The 17,696-nt window shown below is 45.4% G+C and overlaps 2 protein-coding genes across 6 annotated transcripts; both read right to left on the reverse strand.

The window, feature by feature from the left end:
- Positions 1–412: 412 nt before the first annotated feature.
- lrch3 (leucine-rich repeats and calponin homology (CH) domain containing 3) lies at positions 413–11,248 on the reverse strand. Of its 3 annotated transcripts, none has more exons than XM_077540287.1 (20): positions 10,747–11,243; positions 9,776–9,920; positions 9,568–9,694; positions 9,385–9,490; positions 8,505–8,641; positions 7,766–7,875; positions 7,569–7,662; positions 6,907–6,997; positions 6,693–6,838; positions 6,254–6,312; positions 6,135–6,180; positions 5,963–6,064; positions 5,511–5,540; positions 5,381–5,434; positions 5,040–5,073; positions 4,851–4,961; positions 4,676–4,770; positions 3,889–4,026; positions 3,726–3,803; positions 413–1,984 (listed from the first exon to the last, which is right to left on the reverse strand). In XM_077540287.1, exons 1-20 carry the CDS (start codon positions 11,030–11,032, stop codon positions 1,835–1,837), a joined length of 2,139 nt encoding a protein of 712 aa, XP_077396413.1. In that variant the 5' UTR covers positions 11,033–11,243; the 3' UTR covers positions 413–1,834. The 3 variants fall into 3 exon arrangements, with proteins under 3 accessions (XP_077396413.1, XP_077396414.1, XP_077396416.1); XM_077540288.1 differs by having other exon boundaries at positions 5,040–5,070; positions 10,747–11,241; XM_077540290.1 differs by having other exon boundaries at positions 1,838–3,237; positions 10,747–11,248.
- Positions 11,249–12,084: 836 nt separating this feature from the next.
- LOC144032838 (uncharacterized) lies at positions 12,085–15,036 on the reverse strand. 3 transcript variants are annotated; one of them, XM_077540293.1, is made up of 3 exons: positions 14,581–15,036; positions 13,811–13,947; positions 12,085–13,731 (listed from the first exon to the last, which is right to left on the reverse strand). In XM_077540293.1, the coding sequence occupies exon 3, from the start codon at positions 13,623–13,625 to the stop codon at positions 12,435–12,437; it is 1,191 nt and encodes a 396-aa protein (XP_077396419.1). In that variant the 5' UTR covers positions 13,626–13,731; positions 13,811–13,947; positions 14,581–15,036; the 3' UTR covers positions 12,085–12,434. The 3 variants fall into 3 exon arrangements, with proteins under 3 accessions (XP_077396419.1, XP_077396418.1, XP_077396420.1); XM_077540292.1 differs by having other exon boundaries at positions 12,085–13,947; XM_077540294.1 differs by lacking the exon at positions 14,581–15,036 and adding an exon at positions 14,426–14,569 and having other exon boundaries at positions 12,085–13,947.
- Positions 15,037–17,696: the final 2,660 nt, after the last annotated feature.

Here is a 17,696-nt window from a genome sequence, read left to right on the forward strand (position 1 = left end):
TTTTTTTTTTTTTACCCAAACACTATTTTGATTCATAGGTTTGTATATCTTCAAAAAGTAAAAAAAGTTTTATGTAAGTTGTGTTTGTGGAGGCCGCGGATCAGCAGAGCCAGTCAACCAAAAGGTCCGCTGTTCGAGTCCCACTCTCCCCAAAATCCTAGTCATGTGTCGTCGTGTCCTTTGGGGAAGACACTTCACACACATTACTTCAAGTGTCACTCACACAGGTACGAATGTCTGGTGAAGGTCGGAGGGGCTGTAGGCAACACTGGCAGCCATGCTTCAGTCAGTCTGCCCCAGGGCAGCTGTGGGTATGTAGGTAGTTTACCGCCACCAGAGCGTGAATGTATGAGTACGTGAATCTGATGCATCATTATTAAATTGTAAACATTATCAAACATATACAAAGACATTTCAATTCCAATATTTATTTGACAGTCGTGTTCTAATGACTTTTTTTACAGCAAGAGACAAATAAGTGAAAATGTGTCAAACACGTTTGGATGAAAAAAACAAAAATGGAATTTTCTGACCGTTGCCGTGGTAACCAACTCTTCCCTCACACACTTTGTAGCCTGAGAGAATCACGCAACTAATTTGCAACATGTAAAACGTGTGTAGGCAGAAAGCCCACACTCCATATTTTTATATATACACACAACTACACACACTTTGTATTTACACAATACATTTGTACACAAACAGGCAGACGGCGCAGCCTCATCAATCAAACGTCCCAGAATGCAGCAGGGGGGCTGACGTGATCATGTGGGGAACATTGCAAGTGAATAAGATGAGAAAGAAACAAGGTGCAAAATGAGACACAAAAAAATGTGACAGGAACAAAAAAAAAAAAAAAAAAAAAAGCCGACATATCCGCATCTTTACAATAGCATAGTTAGCTAGCGTGCTCTCACTTAGCAGGCCGATCGCACAAGTTTTTTTTTTTGTTTTTTTTTTAAATCTGGTTCATTCCACGTATTCACATTAGCTGCATTAGCGGCGGTAAGAACACGGCAAAGTTCATCGCACAGATGTCAATCAAGACATTAAACATCAAAACTTCAGAATGCTTTGCCGATTGTTTTTTCCCCACGCTAATTATACAGAAGCACATTGCTGCCAAAGAGAGAAATAAAACATTCAATATAAATTTATAACGTGATAAATTTCACATTTTAATGACGATTTTCATGTCAAAATGTGATCTGTTTCATGGTATAATAAATTTCATGTGATACCACCACATTAAAATGTGACGTATGTTATAATATGAAACTTATCACATTTTAACGGTCAGGCCACAGAGTCCTTTCAGTGTCTTCGAAATCAAAGTTACTTGCTATGCTGCTCTTCTATAATACTGTAAAACAAAAATTAAAGGCCAAGTGTTTACTTTTTTCTTTTTAAACAAAGACACGTATTTACACAGGTCTCCAACAATGACCTGTACCAGAAGGAAAATGAAGTGCTTAGTTTTGCTGAATATCAAGTCCAACTTATGTGGCAGCAATACGCTTCGGTACTACTAGAAGAAGTAAGAAAAACAAAACAAAAAAAAACATTTCATTATTATTAGCACTGTTAGCAGTAACGAGGTCAACAATTGTAGCTTAGGTCATGTTTTGTCAGTCGTGTGACATGTCAGTCGTGATGTCACACACAAGTTTCACTAGTGTGTCAGTTAATCGAGAAAAAAAAAAAAAAAAAAAACGGAATTGTGTAACCTTGCCGAAGGGCTGCTGATATGCTAACGCTATTGCAAACAGGTGCATAAAGATGGCGGATCTTAACGTGTTGTGCTCTTGTCACTCACACGCCGACAACATGCCAACTACATGCCGAGCGAGGCTCCGGATGAGGGAGTCATCGTGGTGGCGATGCCGTGCCTGGGTGGGGCCAAGTGGAGAAGCGCGCTGACGGTGGCGGCCACCTGGGGGAGCCCTTGTTCCTCCAGGATGTGAAGCGGAAGACACAACTCACTCTGGACACGCACATACACACAACATGAAGGAGGGCCAAAAAGAAAACAAGGCAAAGATGGGTCAACACAAGTGAAATGAAGCAAACGCAAAAAGGACAAACAAGGATGGACGGGATCGACCACATGGAGGCGCCCTTGACTCGTGGCGCGAATGTAGCGCCTCGCCATATACAGGCCGCCAATAACACGACCGCTCAGCGTTGTGATTGACTGGCGACCAGTCCACTGTGGCTCTCCGTGTGCACAGCAACACATCATGTTTACGAGTTTCTCTTGCCGCTTATTTGAGCCGCCCCTGTTAGCCGACTGTTGAAATGTGTGAGAGCTGGAAATGGAAATAAGCACTTTTTCATGGCAGTCTGAAAGGAAATAATGAAGGCAAGCTAACTGCTGAGCGGGCACAGCACGCTTACGTACGCAAATGTTAACCTGTCAATGTGCAGGAAACAGATGCCGTTTAAATGTACTGCAAAGCATAATGAGGAAAAAATGAGGTTTTTATCGTTTGGTCTACTTTTTACCAATAATTTTTAACGACTTTAGCAATATGTTCAACTATCAATGTGTTCCAACGAGTCAAGTTAGCAAGCCGCTGCCAAACCCCAATTACGACCATTTCGCTGCTTCCGTATCGCCTTTGATTAACTGGCGACCAAATCTATTTATAATTGTGAGCAACTGAGCTTTTTTCAACATGGCCCTGGTTGACCTCCTTTGCTCTGCTGCCACCCGCTGGCCATTTGTGTAACAACTACCATCTCCGCAACTGTTCTTTTCTTTCGCAGTTGAGAGGCTGCATCAAGGCCTTATGTATGCTCTTGCATAACAAAACAAAAAAAACATAAATAAGTCTTTGGGACACTAAAACAAAACGTATTTATAGGTTTTTGGGAGCAAATGAGTTAAAAGCCGCAGGATTTTCCGCAAGCCATTGTCAAGACCAAAAAATACCGATGGGTCTGCTGCCATTTGTCCGAGACTAGGCACGCAGGTGAAAGGGGGCGTGTCGGGGGCGGACCTGTGTTCACATCCGTGGAAATGTCCATGTCATGTTATGTCATGTAGGAATAGCGGAGCGCAACGCTCGTGGCATCACTGGACCGAGCGCTGAGATTATTCTTTTTGGGCTGAGGCCAAAACCTCCTTTGGTAAATTCGGCTGGTCGGGTCACATTGGAGTGTTCCTTTCCACACACGTGATGATAGGAAGGCGACCAATCAGGTCATGAAAATACAGAGCGAACACAGACGCTCCTGAGTGCCAAGCAAAAGGAAGGAGGGAGATGAGAAGACAAGAAAAAGACAAACTTGTTAATGGGAAAGAAGAAAGTGAAGAAAGACGACCAGTGACATCATTATGTATGTATTTGCAAGTACGTTGGAATGTACTTCAAAATACGTTCAAACGTACTTGTAAATATGTTTCTAAATATGTTGAAATATATTTGCCGCTCAACGATGTTGACCCCACATTGGCACTTCCACCAAAATTCAAATGCATCACTTGTCCTATTATTGTAAGCTTTCAACAAGTTATTAGCAATTAATTAACAATACGAGAAATGTCAAACCGTCTCAAACTACTAAGAGTATTTCAGATAATAAATACTTGCTGATAGGTCATTATTTCTTGACTTAATGTATTCAATGTCATGCTCAATACCCATCCAAATGAAGAACGCAATAATAATAATAATCATCATCATCATCCATCTTGCGACAGGTCGGCCAACTTTTGTTACCTGAGCGACGCCCATCCTGCGACACGCCTCCAGGAAGTTCTCCACGTTCCTCCGGCATTTGGCCATCGTCAGTTTGGGCTGAGGACACACACACGTACACGCCGGATGGTTGGCATAGCGACCGTCAGGACGCCGATCATCGGAAGCGGCCGTGCGCACTCACCACAGCGGGGGAGGGCACGTGTATGCTGGGGACTGATCGCGGCCGCACGTGATTGGCCAGTTGGCACAAGACCACGCCGTCCGTCAGCGCCGCCCCCAGGTCGCTAGGCAACGACACCTTCAGCCGGCCCTCGATGTTCTGCCAAACACAAACGAGTGATGCATCAAGTAACGACATCCAAAGATCACGATACGATATCAGAATATGAACGTCACAATACGATAATTATCACGATATTGCGGAGACGTTAGCAATACAAAAAAAAAAAAAAAAAGCACAATATTGTGGTTCTGTACATGACAGCAATTCATAAAAACAACCTACAAACTCTAATAACACTTAATATTGAGACGCTTGCTAATGCAAGCACACAGAGTTCCTCCACATAGACTCGGTTCACAAGCATATTGCGTGCCCCTTCATCTGACCATTAACGTGGATTTTAAACATAGGAGGGCCAAAACACGCCTTCTGAAAATTAAACTGCACAAAAAAAAACTAGCCACCAGAGGGTGCTAGAACTGCACAAATGGAAATCAACCTGACTTTTTTTTTTTTTTTTTTTTTTTTTTTTTAACAGATGTGCTGCTTTTAATATTGTGACATGACGATATATTGTGGCAGTTCCAATATTGCGATACCACGAGAGTGCCATTATCGTTACATCCCTACTAGCATAGATAGAATAGGACATTTTTGCAGCCTTGTGGGATCATGGAACACAACAGAGTCCCCTCTTGATTGACTGTTGTGTCACATGTATTTATTAAACAAACATTTAGGCGACCTTCCTGAGGTGCTCCACCAGCTGGCTGTCATGTCCAATGGCGGCGGGCGGCAGTGGCGCTTCCTGCGGGTGCTGAGGGGAGGTGGCAGTGTCCCCTAGAGGACAAAAAGGGTAATGACGCAAAATCAACTTGCGATTGCTGTCTGGCCGCAAACGTGAAACGGCGCCCGCTCACCTCTCCTCTTTTCTTCGCGTTGGCTGAGGCGATACAGGAAGCTCTCAGGGCGCACGCCCACGCCGCCACGACAGGGAGCGGCGTCCCCCGAGGAGGCGTGACCTGGATTAGCTGGAGATGCAAAGTAGGCAGAGTCAATGCGGGCGAAGAAGCAATGACAAAGGCATCTGGTGGGCGGTCCCTTCTTACCACTTGGCGAAAGGCTGCCTCGTTCTTCGCCCTGCTTGACACAAGCGCGCATGTTAGCATTAGCGGCAGCAAACAGTCACATTCGTGCACTCATGTTTATCATGTTTTCGTTGAGTCAGCAAAGAAAACAATCAAATGTGTGCAGGTCATATTCATCTCTGGCTGCTTAACCTGTCCAGTAATCACTCGCAGGGTTACGTACGCTAAGGACAAAAGTCTACAAAATGGCAATTTATTCTACCTGTCCTCACATCAGGACTTGAAATTTCATCCTTTATCCTTGGAATTTCACAAGACGGTAAGCACTTGTCAAGCTGAAAATTCAATGAAGGTGTTCTTACCATGAAGAGGGCAGAGTCATCTGTGTGGGTAGAGCGTCTGAAGGGGTAGATGTTCTACATACAGACACAACACACACACACACATCAAATTGACATATACACGCAACCGCACAGGCGTGGGGGTGACTACCTTGCCGTCCGGACTGGACTTGTTTGGACTCTGCAAACAAAAACGCACGCAGGCAAGCTGGTCAACTTGGAAGCAAGCAATCAAGTCACACCAAAAGTCAACTAGGTCCTGCTTTATTTCTTTGCCCGTTCACTTCTAGCACAAGCAAAGCTTGAAAATGGCATTTTTTCACACAAATGCCTCCCTCAATATTAACTTGGATCAAGTTTGCAGATGTGAAAGAAATAGAGTGGCAACTTGAGATCAGAGTTTAATTTGCTTTCTGACCGCGCTAACTCAAAAATAATAAAAGGCACTACTGTATGACTGTTCTGTTTGAAAAGATCTTCCTGACAAATAATTCAATAGAATTTAAAAATGAACAGGCCAACCCCAGGAAGACATTTCATGTCATCTGCTGCAGTGCTGCAAAATGAGTGATGAAAAGCCAGCGTGTGATTGGCTGCTGGTACCTTGGCGTCTCTCTGTAGGGGGCGTGTCTTGTGTCTCTCCTCGTCGTACCTGAGGGCAGCCAGCTGAGCCTCTCGCCTCATCTTCTCTACGCCCGCGCCTCTCTAAGCGACATACGCATACCAGGTCAAGCTGAGGTCACGCAGAGGTCAACACGTGTTGACGTGACCTCACCTGAATCTGGCTGCTAGGTGGCGCTGTGGCACTGTCCAGCGCACTCCTGACAGACACACACGGGACGTCTTGACGAAAAATCGTTACCATGCTGACAAGCTCGTTGTGAGTGTGCGTACCTGCTCTGTCTCTGTCTGGAGTCGTCTGATCTGGATGAGCTGACTTTACCTGGAGAACTCTGAACAAACAAACAAACAAATGGCAACTCATGAGAAACAAACAAAACCCAAAGACATAAAAAGAGAGGAAAAACAAACAATGAAAGAAATTAAAAAAAGTAAACGATGAAAACAAACTCATGAAAATCAAACAAGCAACAAAGCAAAAAAAGGAAAAAAAAAAAGTTAAAAATCCAACAAATGAAAAACCAAAACATTAAAGAGTGAAGGTAAAGGAAACACACAAGACAAGCATAATAAACGTGACGTTTACATCCTTTTTATTTGACAAACTCCTGTTTACCTTCCGCCATAACCAACTGGACTTCTGTCAGTTCAACAGTAGGGGGTGCTGTAAATGCCAGCAAATAAGCAATTAAAAACGAGGAATGCAACATACTGTATTGCTGATGCGTCTCTCGATGTAGGCCATGAACTGCGAGCTGAGGCTGGCCCGTTCTCCCGCCGCTCGCTCTCCTCCCGCCGCGCTCCTCGCCACCTCCTCTTCCTCCTCGCCGTCGATGAAGTCGATTTGCTCCAGCTCATCTGCACGCACGCAAACCACGTGACTTTCTGATACGCCTCCAAACTCAAAAAAGCTCGAGCGTGCTCACGTGTCCCGTTGGCGAGCAGGGGGTGGCCTGCGACCACTCGCTTCAACTCTTTGTGGACGTCCAGCACACGAGCGGGAACCTCAGACAGCTCCTTGTTAAACACACACATCAGGATGTCATCAATCTTATCAAATCCACTGATGATGATGTCATAAAGCACATATCCTAGGATAAAAAATGGATTAGGTCTCCTGATGATGATGACATTTATTGGTGATGTATCTGATAATGATCTAGATTTCTCAAAATTATAGTCATGGGGGGAAAAAATTATTATTATAATTATTATTAGAGCCTCTTGTTTAATTTCTGCCTGCTGTCACCAAAGGTGTATCATATCATGCGACTAAGACAGAAATGAAAACATAGCAAAGTGCCGTTTTTGTCAGTGCACCCACGCCCATGAGAACTTATGAGAGGACAAAATGGCTTGATCAGTTCTTCAACTCAACTCGTGAGAGATATTTTTAAGTTTGCTTGTTGGGACCAGATCTTTGTACTCAAAAAAGAAATGGAAGCAACAAGGCTGATCGAATCATTTTTTTCAAATCTATCAAGCGTCGCCATGTGATGACATCACAATCCAGCATGCTCACCAACAAACAAAATGATTAGCTTGATGCTTTTCTTTACGTGTTCTATTGTGTGTTTGTTTGTCTAACCTCATTTCCTGACCATCTTTTGTCTCCACTGTCCACACTGTTGAAGCCCGAATCCAACGCGCCATAGGTCCGACTGGGGCACAGCTCATCAACACTAAAACGCACACATGCAGCAAATGAGGCTCTTATTTGCGAGACTCAGAGAAATTTATATGTGAGTGACTGGCTGTGTGCGTGCATGCATGATGAGTTCAGACCAGGAGCCGAGGTTTATAGTTCGTCTGTCATATTCTGGGAGGTCAGGGGTCGTCTTGCTGGCTTCCATGTTGAGGAACTTAAAGATGTGAACTTTGCCCTTGATGCAAATCTACATAACACAAGATTGTTGATGAGCAAATAACTTTTTGACATGAGCGAGGAAGACTAGGAAGGTGGGCGTGTACGCTCGAGTTCACTTCCTGCTAGTGCTCAACACCATTTGGAGGGAAAAAAATAATAATAATAAAAAAAAAAAATCATCTCATTGGAATATTGCCATTATTTTTTCAAGGTATTCATCCCATGTATGTACGGAAATACATACATACATTGATTTGAGACACTTCCATCATTTAAATCAAAACCAATTTTGTGCTTAAAATTTTTTTTTGCCCCTATTTGACTCCATTCTTTCGCCTGCCCTGACGTGTTGGTTCAACATAAAAGCCTTCCTCACATGTTGAAGCACGTCATCTTTGGCAGGGTAACATTTGAAACGTGCAGACAGTGAGCGTTGAACTCCAACAGGAGCCAATTTCAAGACTCTAAACATGAGCATAAACTTTTCGTAATATACTTCTGCACTGTCATGGCCATATGTAGAAGGTTCACACACAAAAGCCTTCTGCATGTCATTGACTTCCTGAACAGCATTTTTTCTCTTTTTGAAATGGACTAACATTGGCTGATCCCTAATGATGTCATTCAACCATTTTGGACTTCATTTGGAAGGTGTACCTGCGCAGGCGGCGTGTGTAGCGGGTTGTTGTCCAGCACCATGGTGTGCAGCTGCGCCAGGCGCGTGTAGCACAGCGGGATGGACGTCACCTTGTTACACGAGAAGTCCAGACGCACCAGCGGCAGCTCGGCCAGCTCTGAGAACACAACACATGCTGTGTCACGCAAAGACACAATAAGGAACAAAACCATACTGTTCACCGATTTTGGGTCTATGAAACCCTTTGAGAGTGATGAAGTACGAAAGATCAACATGACTTGAAACAGTCCATCTTAGAGGTGAAAAGGCTTGTTTGGATAGCAGGTGAAAGGCCATCAACAAACAACAAGAGTTCACTTTCCTACATTCATTCAACCGCCACCGTGACGTGGCTTTGTGCATGTGACATTTTTCTTTGGTGACATGTTGAGAGATTCCTTTGCGAATGTCAAATATGCCGTCGGGCTGGAGCCTCCTTTGGCACAATTTGGAAAGTTCCTTATTTCCACAATAGCGGTGCAAAATGTCTTCACATTTTCGACTGACGTATTCTTGCTTTGAGCTAGCAGACAAGCACAAAATCCGAACATATTCCAGTGCGTACTTTGAATTGGAGCAATACTTGGTACAGCGTTTCGCCACATCACAAGGACATGAGAAAGGACAAAAATGCCAACTGAATTAATGTGTGCCCTTTTTAAATCAGGCATTTGCGTAAACCCCATGACACAAAACAAAACAAAAAACACTAAAAGGAGTGAAAAATAAGCTAAACATGAGCATTCCTCTGAAAATCAAAAGTAGCAAATCCGTTCTAAAAATTACACTTATTAAAACTGAGTATGAGAAGCAAAAATTCAAAAGAAAATCAAAAATAAAATGAAAAATTATCCAATATACCTGGAGGAAGGGCGACCAGGTGGTTCCTCCTGATGTTGAGGTCTCTGAGCGCCTCCAGCTGGCCAACCTGAGAAGGCAGCGTCCTGATCTCGTTACAGCTGACATCCTACAGGGAGGCGGTACTGATCAACGGTCCCGGCAAGTCAGCGTCGGACGGACGGATGAGCGTCTGTGGATACTCACCAGCTCCGTCAGATGCCTCAGCTGGCCCACTTCTTGAGGCAGCGCCACCAGTTTGTTGTTGCACGCAATCAGAACCTTCAGTGGGAGGCTGCACAGGACCACCGGCAACGCCGACAGCTGATTGCGGCTGATGCGGACGCACAGCATCAGTGAGTGAGACAGCGAGGGGGTGTGTGCGTGTATGCGTGTGTGCGTGCGTGCGTGCTACCTGAGGTTCAGGTAGGTGAGGGCCTGCAGGTTGATCATGTGCTCAGGCAGAGATCTCAAACAATTCTGGTAGACGTTCAAACTCTCGAGTGACACCAGCAGGCACACCTCCACCGGAAGATCTGATAGGCGGTTCCGAGACAAGTCTGCGTGAGCGCACACAAAACGCACACAATTAGGTATGCAGCATGAGCATGAATCAACGAGGTTATCTTCTTGACATGATGCCATCTTGTTGTGTGTCATGTGATTTTCTAAGAACAAACTTTGTTAAGCTTCATACATGCACAGTCAAATCAAAATATTTGTATGTGAGGTGCAGTTATTTTTTTCACAACTTTGGGTCACCACCATCTTCAAAGTGAACACTGACATATCTGTGATGTTGAAAGTGGTTGTGTTTCAAAGTAAATGTAACGTTAGCCGTCTCTAAACTGGCTACTTGATCTGTAAGTTGCACGATGTTGACATCATTTCTGTAAACACATTTCAGACTGTTCCAAGGTTTGAAACAAGACAAATAAATGTGACTATGTACTTTCGATGGTTTGCAGCAGAACAACGGGAAACATTTAGAATAGATGTTATTCAAAGTTAATTGAGCCACTTAGAGTTTCTGTCAAGAGTTTAACGTCCCTGATTAAACGCACAAGTTGAAGCATTAGCAGGATGCTAATGCGGCGGGCTAACGCGCTAGCATCACCAAAGTTGTCAGAGTGTCTTCGAAAGTGTCCGAAAGTTGACAAAACCTCACCTTGTCGCCTAAACACAACGAAGACGACAGCGACCGAACTTTTCCGAAAGGTCCTAACTTGGACCTGGGACTTTTGGACTGAATGTTGTTCGCTTGTGGCGGATCAAGCAACATGTTGTTGTCAACTTGGAAGTAACCAAGACTCCCAACTTGCACGAAAGCAACATCAAAGTGTTCAGGTAACATTCGGACGACGTCGACGGCTCAGAGGGACTCACCGGCCCGGGTGGTGTCGGTCAGGTCGTGGTTGACGGCTCCGCGGGGGAAATCCTTGAGCTTCCTGCCACTGAGGTTCAGACACCCGGTGGCCGAGGCTTCGTCCAGAGCCCGCTCCAGAGAACGGTTCCACGGCACCGGGCCCGCCGCCGACGCCAGGCCGTTGTTACCGGCCACCAGGACGCTCCCTACACCGGCACCGGTGCCGCTACCGCCGCCGCCACCTCCAACCGCGAAGCCGAGTCCGGTGTTGTCCGCCGCAGAGCCCAACAACACCGAGGCCGCCATTACACTGCGGTTGGTTGCTTCGCTCGCTGCGCTAATGCTATTGCTAACTCTCCCACCCTAAACTTTGGAGATAGTCATGCGCATGCGCACAAAGCAGCCTTACGTTGGGATGGGATAGACGTAATCAATGATCTGGCCGAGCATTCGGAGCCATTTCTGAAGCGCATATGTATCTATTTTTTATTTTTTGAAACTTTTATTGCGACAATGTGAAGCGCGTATCGAGGCGTGATTCATTCCGGGTAAATGACATCACCCATGACGTGTAACACTTCAGGGTTCAGGAAGTGGTTCGGCTTTGTTTTGCAGAGCTTCGCACAGCATATAAAGCGCAATACTTCTCTGCCAAAGCTGTCTGTCAGTGGGTGTTTTGAGTGTCGCAAATTAGCCCATAAATAAATAAATAAATAAAAAGGAGCAGGTCTGAAGGGGCTATGGAGATCATCACCCCATTTACACAATTAGCAATCAGCGCAGAATTGCACTGGGTGCCAGAAGAGATAAAAATTCAATAACCCCCCAATTATGTATAGAAATGCAAATGACTCGCGTTCTTATAAATCCATTTTGTTCTCTCGTTACCGGTTACAATATCACATTTAATCTGCTATGTGGAGTGGAATCACTATTTGGTTCTTTTTGTCATTTGTTTACATTTTATTTGTATTTTTTTTCTCAACCACTGTAATTGCAGAATCAGAATATGTGATGTTAGGAAAGAAGTGGGGAGCGTAATGGAACACAAGAATACAGGAGTCATGTGACATCACCCTGATGTAAACCTTGGCGGCAGCTTTGGCTAATTGTGATTTAATTTCCACAATACGTATGCAGAAACGTTCCATGAAGAAGGTCGGATGACCTTATGTTAGATCCGCAAACGATGAGCACCCTTGTCGAGTGAAGTTGATTTGGTTAAAAATATTCACCCAAAATATATAAAAGGAGTGTTTTTTTTCTTTTATCCAATTCATAAAAAATGAATATAAACACACTTCAATCAATACAAAAACAATGCAAATTATGTCTAGTAATTCCTCTGACAAAAAGTATCCTTTTTAAAGTCACATTTATTGGAAGTGAAAGAGCAGACGAAAGCATGATTGAAATGTTGCAGAGTTGCTGCAACGCGTCAAATTACGATGTTCGTCAATCATCAGCACTATCAACATTAGGCCACAAGTCAACAAGAGCCACTTGACTTCCCGTCACATGACCGCCAACGGCTGTGTCTCTGCCCACCTTTCAAGTATTTCTCATCTGATGGCAGCAGTGAGACAACGCGAGCCCATGACGGCGTCACGTTTGCGCTGCCGAGTCCTTGCACCAAACGTGGCCCAAAAGCGGCAAACATGCCCAAAAGACTTGGCGGGCCCACGCACGCCAGATGTCAATCCGCCGTTTACCGGTAGGCACGATGGAGAGCACAAGCAGCGCCCCGAGGTGGGCCCGCGGCAGAACCGTCCATCGAGTCCACGGTGGGATCCGGAAAACCGGCCGTCACAAAGTCCTGCCCCCCGAGGAAGTCCAAGTCTGATGCCATCTTGGAGTGTCCTGGAAGAATTTCTTTGCTCAATCGGTACTTGGCTCCTACCACACGGCCCGCCTGGAAGCCCGTCGGCACCTGGCTCGCACCCCATGGCGAGTTGGCGCGATCGGCGTCAGCGTAAGGGCCGGGGGGGCCGACGGGAGACGGCGGTTTGCAGAGGTAGCCGAGGGTCCGGGTGGGAAAGTTGCGCTCCGCCGCGTGGTCCAAGCGGAGGCTCTTGCAGGGGCGGACCCCCTCAGGAGGTTGGGTCCAAACAGACTGCCGGTGGGTCTGGATGGCATCTGCGGGGAAAGCGGCCACCGCGTTAGCGACGGGCGGGCCGAGCTGCGACCGGACAGCGGCGCCGGGGGGCGGAGCCGGGAGCGTGTCGGTGGGCCCCGGCGCAGACACCCTGGAGCTGGCGTTGATGAGCAGGTTCCGACTGATGGGGCTGGGGTTGGCGATCTGGCCCTCGCACACGGAGGTGGCGCCCGCCCCGGCGCGGGCCTGACACAATTGGCTGATCTGGTGCACGATGCTGCTCAGGTCGCCGCCCCCCCGCTGCTGCAAGCTGGCGGCCATGGACAGCGGGATGGTGGAGGTAGAAACCGTGACGTTGGGAGGCGCGTCCGAGTCCGGGAGTTTGCGGGGTCCGTAAGCCCCCGGAGGCGCCTGCTGGAGGCCACCAGACACAACTCCTGGAGTCTGGAGACCGCCGGGGATGGTCTGGGCGTGCGGTAGATGAAGACCAGCCGGTATGGCGCCTGGCATCCGGGGGTGGTGTGCTGGCTGGAGACTGCCGGGCACGGTTTGCCGAGGATGGAGACCACCTGGTACGGCTCCCAGCGTTTGGGAGCGGGGCAGCTGGATTCCACTGAACGTGGCGTCCGAGGTCCGGGGGAGGGTCTGTGATCCCACGAGGCTCTGGCCACACATCGGCAGAGCATTAAATGGACAATGCTGCTGCAGCGGCTCGTGGGTGAGCCTTCGGTTCGGCATCGGCCCGTGATTCTGGCACGAGGGGGCGGGCCCAGTCAGGTCATGCGGGTGAAAGGGCGGGTCCATGGCAGTCACGGTTAGAGAGCAACTCGGCCAAAAGACCCCCGCCTAGCCTGCGTGGCTGATGTTCTTGCTCTGCAGAACTTTGACGATGTCAGAATAGCTGGCGATGCTGTCAGTCAACAAGTGTTTTAGCAAACGCGCCACAAAACAGGTCACAAGATACGCCTGCGGCCAGACAACGGGCTCACATTTCTCTGAAAGGGTGTCGATCAGGTGCCAGACAAAACTAGGTCCAGCCCGCCGAGGCCGAGAAGTGCGTCAGCCCGTCAACGCTTGGTGATGTGCGTTTCGCTGGCCGGTGTCGGCCTCTGCTGTAGCTCCTCACCTGAAAGTAGACAGCATGCACGTCAACAACACGGCGGCCATATTGCAAGACTGCTCTTTTTCTCCATTTTACATGCAGAGCATCCTGGTGGTCCGCCAGGTTAATAAAACACTGGGTGAAAGCCTTAAGTATCGTTTGGAGTAGTTCATTTTACCACCACCATTTGAATTCAAGGGGGAAAAAATCATACACTAATAGTGATTTAAATATCATTCAAAACTAATAATGATTAGCATCGTTTCCATAATCGTCCAGACTCAAACGAACAGCACAGTTCGAAAACGTTTCTAAACGGTTGATGTGAAACAGTGCGCGCTGGGAGATTTTCCAACGCACCCTTTGTCTTCGTGCTGGGACTCAACCCCGGTCCACGGAGAGCCCTATCCAGCCTGTTTTGCATGTCTCGCTCAGCCAACACAAGTATTCAATAGATCAGCTAATCGGTAAACTCTATATGAAGCCTGATAACGATCCTCACCTGTGTTGGCCTCGGGAGACGTGTAAACAGGCTGGATAGGGTCCCCGAGGACCAGGGTTGAGAACCACTGGGCTAGGATACAGCTAGGATAGTGAGCCACCAGCTAACGAGAGTGACAAACGGGCGGCGTCGAGTGACGTGCGCTTGCTACTTACGCTCCTCGCAGCTAGCGACGTGACGCGCTCATCTTGCGGGGGGTCAGGGAAGACGACGCAGACAACATTCTCGACTTGAACCTAATCGGCGACAAAGTGACCGCTGGGCAGCTTGCTAGCCCGCTAGCCTCAGGCCCTGCTGGCTGCGCTCAATTGCCGTTTGGCGCTCACTGCGCATGCTCATGAGGAAGCTCCACTCCCACCTCCACCAACAGTCGCCGGCGGAGAATGCCTGAGCAATAATTAGCGTCGTCACCCAAAAAGCAAAAATTTCATATGACATCAATCTGGCCCGACAACATGACGACCACCGGTGACCTGCGTAATTTGGTGGTAACAAGTATCACTTTTTTTTTTTATTTATAAAGCGACCCCTTCACGAAGAGAAAGAGACGACTGGATATGCAATCTGACCGGCAGCCCACTGCGGTCAGGCCAGCCGCCACTCGAAAAGACGAAGTCAAACCAGCCACCCCAACGATTGTTAATACTGTGCATTACGGTAACGTGCCGACGTGCCCCTGCGTTGGCCACCTTCAAAATAAAAGCTGAGCAACACCTGGTTTATGGTTTAAAATAAAGAATCATAAAAAAACAACGGTTTGTTATTCCAGAACCAGACCAGTTCTGAGGGACACTACACCACCCCAGGTATCCAACCAAAGTACTTTCAAAAAAATCTGATGTTGCATTTCAAAATTTTTGAAATCAGCAATAATAGTCGAGATTTAAATTTTCAAATGAGTTTTATATTGAGATGCAACATCAGATTTTGTTTAAAGTCCTTTGGTTGGATACCTGGGGTGGTGTAGTGTCCCTTAGAAGTGGTCTGGTCCTGGGATAACAAACCATGAATTTTTAATGATTTTTTGAAATCAGGGATTTGCAGCGTGGACGTGATCGCACTTACGCGCCAGGTGCTTAAAGTTTCCCGCAGCCAAGAGGTAGGTTGTTTTTGGTATTCGAATTATTGTGGTTAGATTCATTTTGCGCATGCTAACCCTGCTTTTTGTTGACGTTGATTTAAAAAAATCATTAAAAATTCATGGTTTGTTATCCCAGGACCAGACCAGTTCTGATGGACACTACAGCACCCCAGGTATCCAGCCAAACTACTTTGAACAAAATCTGATGTTGCATTTCAAAATAAAACCCATTTGAAAATTTAAATCTCGACTATTATTGGATTTAAAAAAATCATTAAAAATTCATGGTTTGTTATCCCAGGACCAGACCAGTTCTAAGGGACACTACACCATCCCAGGTATCCAGCCAAAGTACTTTGAACAAAATCTGATGTTGCATTTCAAAATAAAACCCATTTGAAAAATAAAATCGAGACTATTATTGCTGATTTTAAAAAAATCATTAAAAATTCATGGTTTGTTATCCCAGGACCAGACCAGTTCTAGGGGACACTACACCACCCCAGGTATCCAACCAAACTACTTTGAACAAAATCTGATGTTGCATTTCAAAATAAAACTCATTTGAAAATTGAAATCTCGACATTAATCCCTGATTTCAAAATATCATTAAAAATTCATGGTTTGTTATCCCAGGACCAGACCACTTCTAAGGGACACTACAGCACCCCAGGTATCCAACCAAACTACTTTGAACAAAATCTGATGTTGCATTTCAAAATAAAACTCATTTGAAAAGTTACATCTCGACTATAATCCCTGATTTCAAAAAATCATTAAAAATTCATGGTTTGTTATCCCAGGACCAGACCAGTTCTGAGGGACAGTACACGACCCCAGGTATCCAACCAAAGTACTTTGAACAAAATCTGATGTTGCATTTCAAAATAAAACTCATTTGAAAAGTTACATCTCGACTATAATCCCTGATTTCAAAAAATCATTAAAAATTCATGGTTTGTTATCCCAGGACCAGACCAGTTCTGAGGGACACTACACCACCCCAGGTATCCAACCTAACTACTTTGAACAAAATCTGATGTTGCATTTCAAAATAAAACTCATTTGAAAATTGAAATCTCGACATTAATCCCTGATTTCAAAAAATCATTAAAAATTCATGGTTTGTTATCCCAGGACCAGACCACTTCTAAGGGACACTACACCACCCCAGGTATCCAACCAAAGGACTTTAAACAAAATCTGATGTTGCATCTCAATATAAAACTCATTTGAAAATTTAAATCTCGACTATTATTGCTGATTTCAAAAATTTTGAAATGCAACATCAGATTTTGTTCAAAGTACTTTGGTTGGATACCTGGGGTGGTGTAGTGTCCCTCAGAACTGGTCTGGTCCTGGGATAACAAACCATGAATTTTTAATGATTTTTTGAAATCAGCAATAATAGTCGAGATTTAAATTTTCAAATGAGTTTTATTTTGAAATGCAACATCAGATTTTGTTCAAAGTACTTTGGCGGGATACCTGGGGTGCTGTAGTGTCCCCTCGAACTAGTCTGGTCCTGGGATAACAAACCATGAATTGTTAATGATTTTTTGAAATCAGGGATTAATGTTGAGATTTCAATTTTCAAATGAGTTTTATTTTGAAATGCAACATCAGATTTTGTTCAAAGTACTTTGGCTGGATACCTGGGATGGTGTCGTGTCCCTTAGAACTGGTCTGTTCCTGGGATAACAAACCATGAATTTTTAATGATTTTTTTAAATCAACAATAATAGTCGAGATTTAAATTTTCAAATGGGTTTTATTTTGAAATGCAACATCAGATTTTGTTCAAAGTAGTTTGGCTGGATACCTGGGGTGCTGTAGTGTCCATCAGAACTGGTCTGGTCCTGGGATAACAAATCATGAATTTTTAATGATTTTTTTAAATCAGCAATAATAGTCTAGATTTTATTTTTCAAATGAGTTTTATTTTGAAATGCAACATCATATTTTGTTCAAAGTACTTTGGCTGGATACCTGGGATGGTGCCGTGTCCCTTAGAACTGGTCTGGTCCTGGGATAACAAACCATGAATTTGTAATGATTTTTTGAAATCAGGGATTAATGTTGAGATTTCAATTTTCAAATGAGTTTTATTTTGAAATGCAACATCAGATTTTGTTCAAAGTACTTTGGCTGGATACCTGGGATGGTGTCGTGTCCCTTAGAACTGGTCTG

This window comes from Festucalex cinctus, chromosome 13 (genome assembly GCF_051991245.1).
Source record: "Festucalex cinctus isolate MCC-2025b chromosome 13, RoL_Fcin_1.0, whole genome shotgun sequence".
Classification (NCBI taxonomy): domain Eukaryota; kingdom Metazoa; phylum Chordata; class Actinopteri; order Syngnathiformes; family Syngnathidae; genus Festucalex; species Festucalex cinctus.

What these genes read in the sequence shown, in the direction of transcription:
- lrch3 (XM_077540287.1), bottom strand. Translation starts at nt 11,032, where the DNA reads ATGGCGGCCTCGGTGTTGTTGGGCTCTGCGGCGGACAACACCGGACTC. An exon ending in AGAGACGCATCAGCAATACA is followed by an intron (nt 6,313 to 6,692) that starts GTATGTTGCATT and finishes TTGTTTGTTCAG; the next exon opens with AGTTCTCCAGGTAAAGTCAG. An exon ending in CACCTAGCAGCCAGATTCAG is followed by an intron (nt 6,065 to 6,134) that starts GTGAGGTCACGT and finishes TATGTCGCTTAG; the next exon opens with AGAGGCGCGGGCGTAGAGAA.
- LOC144032838 (XM_077540293.1), bottom strand. Translation starts at nt 13,625, where the DNA reads ATGGACCCGCCCTTTCACCCGCATGACCTGACTGGGCCCGCCCCCTCG.